This window comes from Accipiter gentilis, chromosome 33 (genome assembly GCF_929443795.1).
Source record: "Accipiter gentilis chromosome 33, bAccGen1.1, whole genome shotgun sequence".
NCBI classification, from domain to species: domain Eukaryota; kingdom Metazoa; phylum Chordata; class Aves; order Accipitriformes; family Accipitridae; genus Astur; species Astur gentilis.
This window is the reverse complement of record NC_064912.1, coordinates 19,302,418-19,317,308: the sequence shown is the minus strand read 5'-3', so window position 1 is coordinate 19,317,308 and position 14,891 is coordinate 19,302,418. Positions and strand designations below refer to the sequence as shown.

Sequence of the window (14,891 nt, the reverse complement as noted above, 5' to 3'; positions counted from 1 at the left end):
CGCACCTCCAGAAACCCACACCCTTTTCAGGGGACCCCACTTTCCCCTCTGAGGCAGCGCAGGGAGCCCCTCTCCCTGTCTGAGCCTCCTCAGGCTTTGTTCTGCTCCTGCTGCCCCAAGCAAGGCAGCTTGGTCCTTCCTCAGAGGCAGAGGGGTGCTCACATCTTCCTTCAAAAAAGGATGTCTAGAGTCCTCTTGTTCCTCTCTGCAAGGTAATGGGCCAAGCAGTGGGGCAGGGGTGGGAAGCAAGCCAGCCAGCCTTTTTCTTTTTTTTTCCTTCCTTTTTTTTCCTTCCCCCCCCACTTTTTTTTTTTTTTTTGATGTCTTGCAGTTAGATCATAGCTGGAATTAGAAGAGGAAAATCTCTACCAAGTTTTACTGATGGCAGCAAACAGGCGGTTTCCTAGCCTGTTCTCCCTAATCCCCTGCCAGTGGTTCGGGAGCAGAGCACAGCGGTTATTTATTTTTTAATCTTATTTGCAGTGAAAACTACTGATTCACGGAACAGTTATTTTCGTCGTCGTTTTTCAGCATGACCTCATGAATCATTTCATCTGGCGTGAGCCTTGTGGTGGAGAGACACCAATTATCTCCCTGGTCTGCTTTTTGCAGAGTTGTACCACCCTGGGAGCACGCTGGAGCGGAGGGCCAAGGCCATAGCAGAATTGATTGCAACCTGCAGGAGGGAGCGTGGAGAAGGAGCTGGGGACTTTGTGGGTGCCTGATGTGGCTGTCCCCCCCCCCCCCCCCCAAAGTTAATAAGGAACAAATGCCTCACTTTCTGCTGGGTGCGATTAGAAACAGTTGTCCAGGCTGTTTGTGGCTATGAAAGACTGCTCAGCACTTTCCACCAGAATCTCTGCTGGGATTCAGCCAGTTGCCAAATGTGGAAGGGACATTTCGTCTTCCTAAAGTGATCCTGGCCGTTTCTTGTGTATGTGGGGTTCATCTGCCTGCAGGGCTTTGGCATCTGCTGCCGGCGTCTTGTCCCTCCGGTGGCTGCTGCCTTTCAGCGGTGGCTGAGGAGCTGACGATCTCCCAGCAGCTGCATCAAAGCGAACAGGAGTTCCCGTACCTGGCACCGTCCGAGGTTTAATCCTGCACTGGTGCCAGTTCCACTTGCAGTGTAGAATTGGCTAGTGGCAAATTCCACAGGTCTGCACAGATGAAAAACAAAAGTTTTCTAAAGGATGCAGCTTTGTCAGACAGTTTTGTATGACCGTACCATTCCTCTTAAGTCATGACTCAATGCAGGCTTAAAAGTGTCTGTGAGGGTCATTTAAACTGCAGTGCAGGTAGGCCATTTGAACAGACTGCTCTCCTAAGAGGGGTCTGAGGTTCCAGTCAACCATCTGATACTCCTTAGTCTGCGGATAGTCCCACTTCCCCGTATTGTGCAGGCTTCACTCCGCCACAGGGGAGAGCTGGTCTTAGCCCTGCCAGCACCCACGGGTGGCCGTCAGCCCTCCGTGCCCGCTGGGAGGGGACGCCAGGCGGCATGGTGGTATTAACAAAGATATTAATATGAAGGAAGCAACTCCAACTTGGGGAAGCAGAAGATGTGCAGTTAGAGGGAGTCCTGGGAATTTCTGAACACAATAAAACTTTGTGGTTCTCTCCAGCCAGTGTCACCTCGTGCCTGTGTTTCATTACTCTCTCTGATATCTTTGTGCTGTACCAGTTGTGGCTGGTATGAATCGGTGCTTACCAGTATCTCATGAGCTCTGTGGTGCTGGTGGAGCCTTTAACTGGGTCCTCTTGTAACTGGAGCGAGAGAGACGGGCATTTTGGGAATGGGGTGGCTCAAGTTGTGGGGCAGTGATCACCAAGGGTCTGACTTGGCGGCACACAGTGGTTCCCTGAGCTGCTTCTCTCTCCTGGCTCCACAGCACTGTAGTGTTGGTGTTAATTGCTCTGTCTGGATCCTTTGGGCTCAGCTGTCCTCTCAGTTTATCAAAGGGCAGGTGGCTTTCTGTAGCTCTTAGGACCGAAGTTTGAAGGGCTGGTAGGTAGCAGGATGGCGAGCCGTGCAGGGGCTGTTACTGAAGAGCCAGGTACTGGTGGTAGAATGGATACTGAAATCCTTTAGTAACTAAAAGGCTTTGTTAAATGCAGCCCATGACACATGGATGAAGCTGTTGTTGTTAAGATTATTTTCATTGAGAACCATAGATGGCATCTGTCCCAGATCTTTCTAATACTCATAGTTTCCTGAAATCCCCCCTCTTTTTATTTTTGAAGGAGCCTTGATGTCTGGATTGGATTCAATGATTTTGCAAGCACTGGAGCGCAGCAAAGAGGTGAAGGATTTAATCTGGAGAGCTGTCAGAACTGGCTGCCGGGAGAACCCCATCCGTCAAACGCTGACCACTGTGTCCGGATGGGCCCAACGGGCCAGTGTAACACAGACCTGTGCATGGCCAAGCACAGCTATGTCTGCGAGTACAAGCCGAAAGGTGGGCTCTGCTTCTTTTCCGCTGTCTGCTGGCATCGTGGGCAGGCGGGTATCCTGCTCACTGGCACGTGCCAAGGAAAAATAGGGCTGCATGGAGGGGGTCATCCAGAGCATCACCCCAGATCAAGTTGGACTGGCAACAACCACAATATTCCCTACAGAGGCTTCACTGATAAACTTTCAGAAACCTGGCCATAGCCTGAAGGGAAGAATTTGGCCCACTCCAATCTTTGCCATCAATAGAAGTAGAGAGAGGAGTGAAGCTCTGAGGCAGAGCTTTGGAAATAGCTTTTCTCTCTTATCTGAGCAGTCTCTGCTGCTGCTGCCAGGACCCGAGGCCATGGTGCTGCCTTGGTGACTCTTGCTGTCCTTATGTGGCATCTCATAGTTTGCGAGATGTTGGGGTCTCGTGACTTAAAAGACTATAGGGCCTTGGAGATCATTAGGTGAGCTTTTATATGGTGTGCGCTGTGCAGGTTTGTGTTTATGCAGCCTTCCAAATCTCCTAAAGTGGTGTAGGGAGTAAGAAAGAGAAGCAGAAAGGGCATGAAATACAGGAGAAGATTTAGGTAAGAAGAAAAAGCCATTGCTAGGAAGAGCGCCCACTGGCCCTGGTAGGAGAGACAGCACCAGCTGGTTGTTCTCAGTCCCCAGAGCCTGACGTGGCTATGAATGAGCCAGAGGTATTTGCCACTGGTGAAACCAGCTGGTCCTGGCCATATTTCCTATAAAGTCCAGGGGGATGGGGAGGATGGGGAGTGCACCTTGTGCTTAAAAATTCAAAGCAAATCATGAGGTATTGGAAGGGAGAAGTATTTGCCGAGTTCCTAGAAGTCAAAATTGCTGAGAATTGCAAATGCAAACATTACTTGTGCAGGATGAGAAAGAAATCAAAACACCTGTAAGAAGAAGAAGGAAACTACAGGATTACAGCAGCTACTTCTCCAGTAAAGCTGGAGTTACAGATTCCTGAGTGGTCCAAGCCCTGCTACACCTTTGCTGCATGGTGTGAGCAAGCATGAGCAGGGTGGGGGGAAAAGCTTCAGGCCTTGCTGAGTCTCGTGGGCTTTGTTCACATATTTCCTTTTTAAACAGGAGTTCTCTTAAATGCCGAAAACTTCCTTGTGGGAGACCCTGTGTTTGACACACATGAGGGTGTGAAAAATGTGACAGAAGATGTGCTGTCAGCTCCCTGGCAAGCTGTGGAGGTAAGAAGGGTTTGCTCATCCTGCTGCTGCAGAGGGAGCCCCGGGAAACGCAGGCAGGTGAGAGCCTGGTTTGTTTTGCAGGTGATGGTGTTCCCTGAGCTGGCATTCAGGCACGAGGGATATTTGTCTGCCCTGGAGTTTGTGACACAGGAACTGCATCAACCTGTTCAAGTGAAGTTCCAGGTGCATAGACCGATAGATGGAGAAGGTGAGGCATCTCCTCTCAACACTTGTGGTATTGTTAGAGCTGATGCCATCAGGGCCGTGTCAAACTGCGTGTTTGTGGCCTTCTTGTGGCCCCTCTGTCTTCAAAGCAGAAGCTTTGAAGCCTTACAGGCTCAAGCGATTCTGTTCTATTTTTTGATGACATTAAAGTACAAAGTCTGCAGGTATGGTTGGACAGCTTGAGGTTGCCTTGGGCAAGTGGTTGTCCTGGAGAAATTAATAGAGGGAGAAACCTGTCTCAATGTGTGAAGAAAATGTGAGTGTAAGGAACATGTGTAGAAGTGAATTAATCTTCTGAGCCATACTTCTTTACTTTGGGGACACATGACAAGTCAAATGGGAACGTGTTCTGGTCCATCTGGCCCCACAGGAAGAACATTGTCCTGAGCCCATTTCTTCCTGATGGATGAGATACTCTAATAAGCCTTTTATTCCTTGCACAACAGCTCAATAGTCACAGTTTTGGCAACAATTAATTTTGCAGCAGAATGTTTGCTATGGCCATAGGGTTGGCTGGTTACAAAAGGATATTTTTTGACACTGAAAAGCTGATACCTTGACATGGAAACATTAACTTAAGAAAAGTTGCTTAATATGTTTTCAATGTCAAAGCCAGCTCTGCTTTTGCTTGGACTTGCTTTCGCTTGAACATAGATCTCTTTTACATTGCAAATTGGTGCGTCCTCACTGGAAAAGCGACCAACTTTGTTTTTAACGATCTTCACGCCTTTGTGAAATTTTCCAGTAAAACAGGACACTTGTCTTACATAGCACCAGGATGTGTTGCAGTTGCAACTTTTACTAAGAGTGGAGCCATGGTCAGTCAAAGTGGAAAAAAATGGTGAATTTGGAGCAAAGGAGAAGTGCACTAGAAGTGTTACTTGCCAGAATGGTGATTGTTGCTTTCTCTTTCACTTCTTCAGACTACCAGGAGGGAAAAAATGCTACAGAACCATTCCACACTGCTCAGGATGATGGGAACTGGACACTACTTGACTGTCCTCCTGGTTTCCACTGGTGTCATTTGACTAATTTGTGCTCATCACTAAACAACTGCTGCAACATGACCGAGTGTGCCAACAGTTCTCTTGCCAGCAGCTCTGCCCCCGTTTCCCTTCAGCACAATGAAAGCCAGCTCAGCTATGAACTCATCAAGGAATTTTTCTTTACAATACCAGCTGGCCCTTCTTCCCAGTATCTGGTCAGTGTTTATTAGCTGCTGTAACCAGTGAGTAGGTGGGGCAGTTTTCTCCTGAGTGCTTTGGGTAAATAAAGAACTGTTCCCAATTTGCAGATGGAGATACTGAAGTCCATTCAAATGAAATTACTTGCTCAGTGTCACACATGCCACCTCTTTCTATCTCCCCCACTCTAAGCCATGGACTCCCTGCAGTAACCTGTTGCAATAGCACAGTTGGTCAAAAGGCTGTGCAGATTTTCTGGGCTATTCCTATTGCACTTATGCAGTGGAGAGAGAGCATAAAGCTGACTTCTGTGTTAGCACATTTTATTCGGAGTGGCCAAGGACAGTAGAGTGGTGAAATGTTTCCCCATGCTGTGTTTGGATCTGTGGCTTTTCTGTTGGTTTCCACTTGGCAGTAAATCCAGCTGACTTGCCCAGGCAAGAGTTGGGTGCTGAGTGGTCTTAACTTGAGGCATTAATCCAAAAATGTCTCCTCTCTCTGCAGGTCACATTCCAAAAAGAAGATATTTTTGTCAGGGCTGAGGATATCTTCAGTATCCAGCACGATGCAGACTTGGGCTTACTCCTCCAGTGCCAACCAAGTACCACATCCCCTTACAGAACCAATGTCTTAAGCATGAACTCTTCAGAGTGGGCACTTGGCCTGTCTGATGGCTTCATTGGTGCCACCTGGATAAACAACACTGTTTGCTCTCTCCGAGTTCGCTATGCCGAGGAACAGCTGGTCCCGGTGATCAGCCCCCACAACGCGGGGCTGGAGCATCCAGGTCGCTACACGGTCAGAGCCAGCGTGGACAACGGGGTCTTCAGCGCCAATCTGTCCTGCAGTTTCTGGGTGACTTCGTGGGTTTCAGGCCTGCGGGTCATCCACCCCGCTCCTCAAGGCGGCAGGGTCTACCTACCATCCAACTACACTACCCTGGTTGTCAAACTCTCCTCAGGGCTGAACGCGACAGCTAGCTGGCTGGGGGACAACCGCACCTTCCCCTTCGAGGGGTCCTGCCCAGCGGCTGTTAAACTGCTGACGGCGGACTGTGCCAGGGAGACCAACGACACCTGGTTTGCTGTGGTCAGCCTGAGCGGCCTCAGGGAGGGGGTGAGCACCCACATCCTCGTTGCGGAGAACGCCGTGAGCTCCCAGAACATCACTGTCACGGTGAAAGTGGAGGAGCCCATCCGCGGGCTGCGGGCCACCCCTGACCCTGAGAGCAGAGTCCTGCTAAATACACGAGTGGTGAGTGATTACTGCTGCTTTTAATTCGTCGGTAGCTTTTTTAGCCTTTACTGCTAACGGTGTGGGTTTGGCTCGTGAGGAGGGCTGGGGCTCGGCTCCACACTGGTCGGGTGTAGCGCTGCTTGCTGCTAAGCGCCGGCTCCCAGGCCATGCAGACAGAGCTGCTGCAGGCACAGGCATGTGGCAGAAAGCACTGGTGCTCTCCAGCAGGAAGGCAGCTCAGCTGTACGTTCACTTTAATTCCCTCAGAGGTAAGGCAGTACCTCCTGCGGGGGGGAGGTACTGGCTTTCCAATTCCACAGAAAACCGGAGGCATTATGAAAGGCCAGTACTTACCTTCTTTTGACTTGTCAACTTCCTTTAGGTGTTTAGATTTGCTCTACTAAATCCTTACATTAGTTGGCTGAAGCTATAAAAATGTTTCATCCATCCATCAAAGTCTTGGAGTTACTCTGGTGTTTGTGGTCTTTTTTTTCTCCAATCCCCTGTCCCCAGAGCTACAGCCGAGCCCTAGGAGCCTGTTGAATAACTGCCCATCGGTATCTGTGACACGCTCTGTTCAACCTCTGGCTGCTTATGGCAGAACCCTGTGCCTGCAATGCCTGTTGGTCTCACCCTTCCTGGCTGCCGTGGTCTGCTCAGGAGCCACTGTAGGAGTGAGGAGGGAGCCTGCCCTGTCCAGTGCAGGTCAACCATTTTTTCCTTTGGGTCAGGCACCATCAATGGACAAGGGTCAGAGACTCAGCGTACAGGCATAGCTAAAGCTGAGTTGTTTCTGCAAAGATGTCGGAAAGTTTTTTAGCCAGCAAGAAGAGAGCTGATCACAAGAGCAGAGCACTAGGGTGTGGGAGCAGGCAGTATGGGTTCTGCTCCCTGCTCTGCTGTTGATTTATGGAGTCAGGGTCTGCATTTCTCTACCAGCAGCAAAGCCACAGATGATCTTGCACCTCTGTGTCATGCTCTGAGGGCGCCGTCTTGTAGGTGTGTGATGCCTCCCAGTCTGGCTCTGCTCCCTCTCCAGTTCAGCTGGAGATCTCCTGGGAAGTGCTGTGCATGCTTTTCTCTTGCACTAGTATAAAATGTTCTCATGCCTTTCAGAGCTACATCCCTGTGATGGAAGCTGGGTCAGATGTGACTTTCCGATGGACAGTAGATGATAAGCCATCTTTCACTTTTTACAATGTTGTCTTCAACGTTATCTACCAAAGCCCAGCTGTGTACAAGCTTTCGGTAAGCCAAGGCTTTTCCCATTTCAATCCTGGGTTTCCATTTCATCCCACAAACTAAGCAGGGAAAGCAGCAGGGAGAGTAGAAGGCAGAGTTGAGTTGAGGAGATTTTCACTGTGCTCCTAACAAGCTCTTCTGCTATTTCTCACTGACCTGCTCTTGCAAATGCAAATAGTAATTTTCTTGCTATTCTTCCATTACAGCTGACTTTGCTGTCTTCCTCGTCTTTGCTTTCTTCTCTTTTCTCCATGTTCTCTTTTACGTTCATGGAGTGTCTGTCCTTCCTCCTCCCCAGCAGGAATGAGGCAGGGAGCCCCCACTACAGGGTGCTTGGCTGCTGCTTTGGCAGGCAGGCAGATGTGGATTCCGAACCAGGCAGGGGCAGGATGCAAACTAAGACTTCCATAGGCAGGACAGAGCTTCTGCCACAAGCTCTTCTGGTCTCTGTCCTGTTCTCTTTCTTCTGGTGCAGACTGGAACACTGGGTTTTGTCATGACCCCAGAAGAACGATAGAGCAGAGAGCCTGGGCAGAGAGCAGTAGGTATCTGTTGTGGAATAGGAGTCTATCACTGGCCAGAACATCTTTCTGTATTATGCCCTGTACTGCCATGCAGAGTCCTGGTCTGGCTCCAAGCTGCATGATCCATTTGCAGGGTAACTGCTGGCTTCCTGAAGAGACACCAGCCCTAGCTCCAGGGACATGCTAGCACTAATTTGCTTGGTGCAGCACTATGCTGAGTAGCACTAATTTGCTGGGTGAAGCCCTGTGCTGACAAGCCTGGATTGCTTTCACTTACAGATCTGACAAGGTGGCATCGGTCTGGGGTCCACTGGGTTCAGTGTAACAGATCCACAGAAGTCAAGACACAAACTTCTTTTATCTGTTGGGGTGGGAGGTCCTTATTCAGCTGGGTTTGAAGGAGCAGCAGCTCCTTCTGTCAGCAGCTCAGCTCTCCTGCAGGTGAGGAGGTGACAAGATGCTTCGTCATTAGGTGCCACGTCACTGTTACATGCTTAGATAATCTTGAGGATCCTGTTCTACTTTTGTCATGTCTCTTCAGTCTCTTGTCTCCCTTTCCCTCCTCTGCCCAACTTTGCTCTCCCTCTCTGTGCCCACTACACCCAAGGTGCTGGAACTGCACTTGGCGTGCTTGGGTTTTGAGTCTCTCCCATCCCCACTCTGTGCTTGGAGCCACTCGTCTGCCACTGTCCTAAGGAAACTGGGTGGCTTTTGCCCCCTTGGTGGCCGCAAGTGCCCGGGCACAGCAGCTGGAGACAGTGTGCGGGGCACATTGGAGCAGGCAAAAGGGTAACTGGCAAGTTCAGAGCCAAAGCAGTCTCAGGATGAGAAGCTCTTCTCCTTGCCCTCTTGCTGTAGAAACAGTCCTTCCTTGGACTGACTTTAATGGTGGAGGTGTTGTGGTTCCAGCAAGAGGTGGCTTCACCAGGTAGGTGACCTTCCAGTCACTGCTGCTTTCCAGTGCCATTCAGGCTGTTGCCCCTGCCTCCCTGTCCCACAGGCTACTCTTCTTTGACCTAACCTGCTTGCCTGCCTGGGGGGACCTCTTCAGTACTGTGAAGCCCCACTCTCAGGAGAGGGCAGCGTGGCAAGGTGATCCCAAATGCATTCTTTATCCCACTGTCCTTCCCAGCTCACCGCCTCCAACCACGTCAGTAACTTTACGGTCAATTACAATGTCACGGTGGAGATGATGAATAAGATGAAGAACCTGACCGTGTTGGGTGTCCTGCCAGTCCTCCCTCAGAACAGCACCGTGGAGCTTACAGCAAGAGTTCAGATTGATTCAGCTGTGGATGCTCTGTTCCTGTGAGTCCTTTGCAAGTTGCCTGAACTTAGGATCTTACTGTGCATAGCTTACCAGTCTTGCCTGCACTGTTTCTCTTCCCAGGGCCTGCTGATGTCAAATGGCCCATTTATCAGCTGCTGTCAAGTGTATTTGAAATCCCTGCAAGCGTGGTTCAGTCATGCTGCCTGGGACCTATAGTTCAGGCTGAAATACTTTCCTTTTAAAGGATTGCAATGTTGCTTTCATATTGGGTTCCTCTTCTTCTTACCAGTGCTGTACTCTTCTCACAGCGACAATTCTGCAGCCTTGGGCACAGCTACTGCTTTGATATTTGGCATTATGCTTCCTATGGTTTTTCTGGAAAACCCAGCCCTGAGCCTGAAAGACAGCCCTAGGCCAGGCCAGGGTTCCTCTGGAATTTCAATGATTCTCCTGTTGTGCAGTGTAACATGGTTTGCATGTTTCTCCAGGTGGGATTTTGGAGATGGTATCCAGGAGACGTACCTGTTCAAACCTCCCTACAACAAGTCTTTCCTTGTGCCTGATCCCAGTGTCCATGAGGTTGTAATTGAGCACAATGTTTCACACATCTATCAAGACCCAGGTATGCTCGGGACGGTTGTTTGGGAAAGAAGGGGCGTGGGCATTTTTCTGGCAAAGAGGGTACAAGGCACCTTCCAATAAAACAGTGGCTTGAAAGTCATTACCTTGTTCCTGAGCAAACAGCCAGAGTGACTGGAAGTCTCTAGCAATTGCCATCCTCTGTAACTCTGTTTCTAGGAGAAGTTTGTAAGAAGCAGGTCCACCACACAGAGTCCCCTTTTGGGGCAGTCTCAGCAGATAGACGAGTGGCAGGCGAGCTCCATGCTGATGGGAGCAGGGGTGGGAACCGCTACTGCGGGCAGCAGGAAGGGGGTCTGTTTTGTGAGCGAATAGAAAGAAAATCTTTTCTCTGTGTCTTGTCGGACTGGCTTGTTAATTGGTGTTTGGTCCTCACATGCATGGCCTGGTTGTAATTCCTGCTTGTCCTGGATCGGAGGAGGGAGGCCCAGGGTGTGCACAGTGCAGGAGCGGAGTATCTCCCTGCAGTGCCCCGTCACACTGCCCACATTGCTGCAGCACTGAGCAAGCTATTGCACAAGCATGTCCTCACAACTGGTCTTTTTCTGCTCTCTTCCAATGCAGGTGAATATGCCCTGGTGGTTATTGTGTCAAACCAGTTTGAGAACCTCACCCACTTGACCCCAGTTCACATCTACAGTTATCTGATTGATGTGAAGATGGAAGCAGAGGAGGATGTTTTAGTTGTGAGCCGTCCGGTCACCTTCAGAGCCGATCCGTTGCCCTCTCCTTATGGTGTTGTGTTCACCTGGGACTTTGGGGATGGGTCCTCAGTGTTCACAGAGAGCCAGTCTACAGTGACATATAGCTACCCCAGAAGAGGGGTATATAACATCACTGTGACAGCGAACAATACCATAAGCAGTGTGGAGACAGTTGAGTGCTACCAAGTGTTTGAAGAGATAACTGGGCTCCGTGTTTCCGCAGATGAGGCAGCAGAGCTGGGAGCATCTGTGACCATTAATGCCTCAGTGCAGACGGGGGACAGTATCACCTGGATATTTGATATGGGGGACGGGACGGTGCTGAGGAGTCAGGTGCCAGTGGTGGAACACGTGTACATAAAGGACATCAACTGCACTGTGAACGTGACAGCTGTGAATCCTGTGAACTCCGTCTCCCAAACTGTGCGTGTTCGGATATTTGTCCTGGAAGTACTCAAAATAGAGCCTACTTCTTGCATCCTTGAGCACCCAGATGTGCAGCTCACTGCATATGTGACAGGGAATCCTGAAGAATACATCTTTGATTGGACTTTTGGAGATGGCTCGTCCAATGTCACAATCAGCGGGGACCCTGTGGTGATGCACAACTTCACCCGAAGTGGGACTTTCCCCCTCTCCCTGACTCTCTCAAGCAGGTTTAACAAGGCTCACTATTTCACCAGCGTCTGTGTAGAGCCAGAGATAGTCAACGTCACCCTTCTCCTTTCCAAGCAGTTCATAAGGCTTGGTGAAGAGAGCAGCTTCCAGGTCAGTGCTGTGCCTCTCTACCAGTACCGCTACCGCTGGGATTTCGGGAACAATGAGTCCACTAGATCGAGTGGGACTGAAGTGACCTACACCTACAAGAACACAGGAGTCTTCCTGGTCACAGTGACCGTCTCCAACAATGTCTCTTTCAACAATGACACAGCGTTTGTGGAGGTTCAGGAACCAGTTGGGGTAGCAAAGATTGAATATAATGGGACAAGTGTTTTGGAGCTGAACCAGATCTACCTGTTCTCTGCCAGCATGAATGGAACCAAAGTGAGTTACTGTTGGGACTTTGGAGATGGCACTACCCAGCCTGGGCAAATCGCTACCCACTCCTACAACAACACAGGCCATTACACTATTAGCGTGATGGGCCAGAACGATGTGAGCTTTAACGAGACCATCATCGATGTCGAAGTGAAACGTCGGCTCCATGGGCTGACCATCAATGCCAGCAGGACAGTGGTGCCATTAAATGGTTCGGTGAGTTTTGTAGCCACACTTGCAGCTGGCAGTGCCATTCGCTACTCGTGGATCCTCTGTGATCGGTGCACTCCTATCCAAGGGTCCTCCACAATTTCCTACACTTTCCGGTCCGTGGGCACATTCAATGTCATTGTGACAGCAGAGAACAAGATCAGCTCGTTGCAGGACAGCATCTATGTCTACGTCCTGGAGCAGATTGAAGGCCTGCAGGTGGCTAGCAGTGACCTGGTGGAGGACATCTATTTCCCAACTAATAAAACACTCCATTTGCAGGCAGTAGTGAGAGAGGGAACAAACATCTCTTACAGCTGGGTAGCCCAAAGGGATGGCAATGCTGTGCAGACCTTCACTGGGAAAACCTTCTCTTTGAGCATCCTAGAAGCTGGAAACTACACTGTCTATCTGAAAGCCACTAATATGCTGGGATGTGCAACTGCTAACAGAACACTGGAGTTCATCGAAAGCATTGGTCTTTTAAAGCCTTATGCCTTCCCAAACCCAGTTGCTATTAATGCTTCTGTTAACATAAGTACCACCATAACCAGTGGCACTGGCATCACGTACGTTTGGTACCTAGAGGATGGCTTCTCTCCTGTTACCTCTGAACCCTTTATTATACACTCCTTCCAAAGCCCTGGAGTGATAGAGGTTGTCATTGGGGCAGAAAACAAGCTGGATTCAACCAATGCAACAATTTGTATCTGGGTAGAGGAGGTCATAGAGGGGCTGAGTATAGGGACTGCAGAACTGGACTGTAGATATGTCTCATCAGGCTCCACAGTGGTCTTTGAGGGAGAGCTGCAGCAAGGGACTGAAGTGACATGGCTTTGGGAGGTGCCAAATGGCACATTGACTGGCCAGTCTGTGGCAGTCATGTTCCCCACAGCAGGGTTTTATACAGTCTATCTGAATGCATCGAATGACATCAGCTGGGCTCTGGCCAGCAGGAATATCTCTGTGCTGGACAGGATTCAAGGACTGGAAGTTCTTGCCAGCAAGAAGGTGGTGGAGCCAGGGGAACAGGTCACCTTTGTGATCAGGATGTTGTCAGGTACCTCTGTGAGTTACTTGGTGAGCATAAGTGGGGACTACTCTGTGGTGCTCAACGGGTCCAAGTACACACATGAGTTCACCAAGAGCGGCGATTATTTGGTGACTGTGACGGTGCAGAACCAAATCAGCATTGCACATGCCCAGGTGCTCATCTCTGTCCTGGAGGCCATCCGCAATGTCAGGCTCCTGAACTGCTGTGAGGAAGGCATACCCACGGGCGTGGAGAAGAGCTTCAGTGCCCAGGTGGAGAGTGGCTCCCGTGTGTCATTCTCTTGGCAGTTCTCCCTGTGGAAAGAGCGAGGCCAATCCGTGGTCACTGTGGCAGGAGAGAGTGTTTCCTACACTCCAGAAGCTGCAGGTCTGCTCGAGATTCACCTCAATGCTTTCAATGACTTGGGAGGTATCAATATCACCAGAACCATCCAGGTCCAAGACCCGATAGTCCAAGTCTCCCTCACTGCCTCCAATGCCTTTGTCAACAGGACAGCACTGTTTGAAGCAGTGGTGGTCCCCAGCAGCAGGAGTGTTGAGTTCTTGTGGACCTTTGGGGATGGCTCTTCCACTCAAATGACCAGGGTTGCGGTGGCCAACTATTCTTACCTGAGCCCTGGGGATTACCTGGTGGAGGTGAATGCCACCAATCTCATCAGCTTCTTCATAGCCCACCTCACTGTCACTGTGAAAGTCCTGGAGTGTGAGGAGCCAGAGGTGGAGTTAGCCTTGCCCCCTCAAGTAGTCATGAAGCGGTCCCAGAGGAATTACCTAGAGGCACAGATTGACCTCCGAGGATGCATCAAGTACCAGACGGAGCACCTGTGGGAGATCTACCGAGCACCCAGCTGCATGAACTTGGATGACTCCAGCAGAATCCGTCTGCCAAACGTTGATGTGAACAGGCCCCAGCTAGTTATACCAAAACTTGCCCTGGAAGTTGGGAACTATTGCTTCATCTTTATTGTCTCCTTTGGAGATACCCCACTGTCCAAAAGCATCTTTGCCAATGTAACTGTGATACCAAGTAAGCTGGTCCCGATCATTGATGGGGGGTCATACCGTGTATGGTCCAACACTCAGGACTTAATCTTGGATGGGGAGAAATCCTATGACCCGAACTTGGATGATGGTGAACAGACTCCGTTGTTATACGATTGGTCTTGTACATTCTCCTCCAAGGTAAGAGCGGTTTTGCACAGCCAGAGAGGGTGATCACTGGGGAGCTCCAGCTGCTTGTCAGCTCCACTACAAACATGTGTCTGGGATGAAATGGTGTCGAGGGAAGCTTTTGTGAGCATCTTTAACAAAGCTGCTCCAGAAGGAGGGTTGCAGAGGTTTCCCAATTCCCAGCTCAGGATGATGCTGCAAAAAATTGCTGTGAAGAGTTACGCAGTGCAGCCTGCTGCAGTCCGGTGCTGCACGGCGTCCCCGTGCACAGCAGAAGCGTTGGCACTGGAAGCTGAGGCATTCGCATTGCTTCTTCCCTTGTACTTGCCCTCTGGTTCAGAGTTTCAGTGTAGCTGCTTCCAGAACCTGAAGGCATTACAGAGCTGCTGACTGCAGTCCAGGGGGCTGAGGGCTCTGGTCCCTCGCCCATTAACAGTTAAATATCTCCAGTTGGAGGAGTCAGGTGACCACAAGTCATGGTCACTGTGGTCACAGGCAGGTCACTGTTCTCACATGCTGAAATGGTCTGACCTTACAGTGATAGAAGGGCAAGGGAGACCTGCCCTTCAAATTCTTATGGGAGATCCTCCTCAGGAGCATTTTTTGGTTGAACGTGGGATTCTTTTGCTTGTAAAAAGTCATTGTTTTCTATCTTTACCTCAAAATAGAAAGATGTGGAGTGTGTGGATTAGACTTTTGAGTTTCATGTGAGCTTTTTGTGTTGTTTGGCAAC

At 50.0% G+C, this 14,891-nt stretch overlaps 1 protein-coding gene across 3 annotated transcripts in view; it reads left to right on the top strand.

Moving 5' to 3' along the window:
• Window positions 1–14,891, top strand: part of PKD1 (polycystin 1, transient receptor potential channel interacting) — a 99,745-nt gene that overhangs the window by 48,902 nt on the left and 35,952 nt on the right. For 2 of the 3 annotated variants that reach the window (XR_007504578.1, XM_049791872.1), the window contains exons 7-15: window positions 2,242–2,456; window positions 3,551–3,663; window positions 3,745–3,871; window positions 4,812–5,089; window positions 5,577–6,326; window positions 7,425–7,556; window positions 9,207–9,382; window positions 9,833–9,966; window positions 10,548–14,170. Coding sequence is in view for 2 of the 3 variants with exons in the window: in XM_049791872.1 (XP_049647829.1) it covers window positions 2,242–2,456; window positions 3,551–3,663; window positions 3,745–3,871; window positions 4,812–5,089; window positions 5,577–6,326; window positions 7,425–7,556; window positions 9,207–9,382; window positions 9,833–9,966; window positions 10,548–14,170 (5,548 nt within the window). In the remaining variant the exon portion in view is untranslated. The remainder of the gene's footprint in view (window positions 1–2,241; window positions 2,457–3,550; window positions 3,664–3,744; window positions 3,872–4,811; window positions 5,090–5,576; window positions 6,327–7,424; window positions 7,557–9,206; window positions 9,383–9,832; window positions 9,967–10,547; window positions 14,171–14,891) is intronic. The other variant, XM_049791873.1, reaches the window with a different exon arrangement.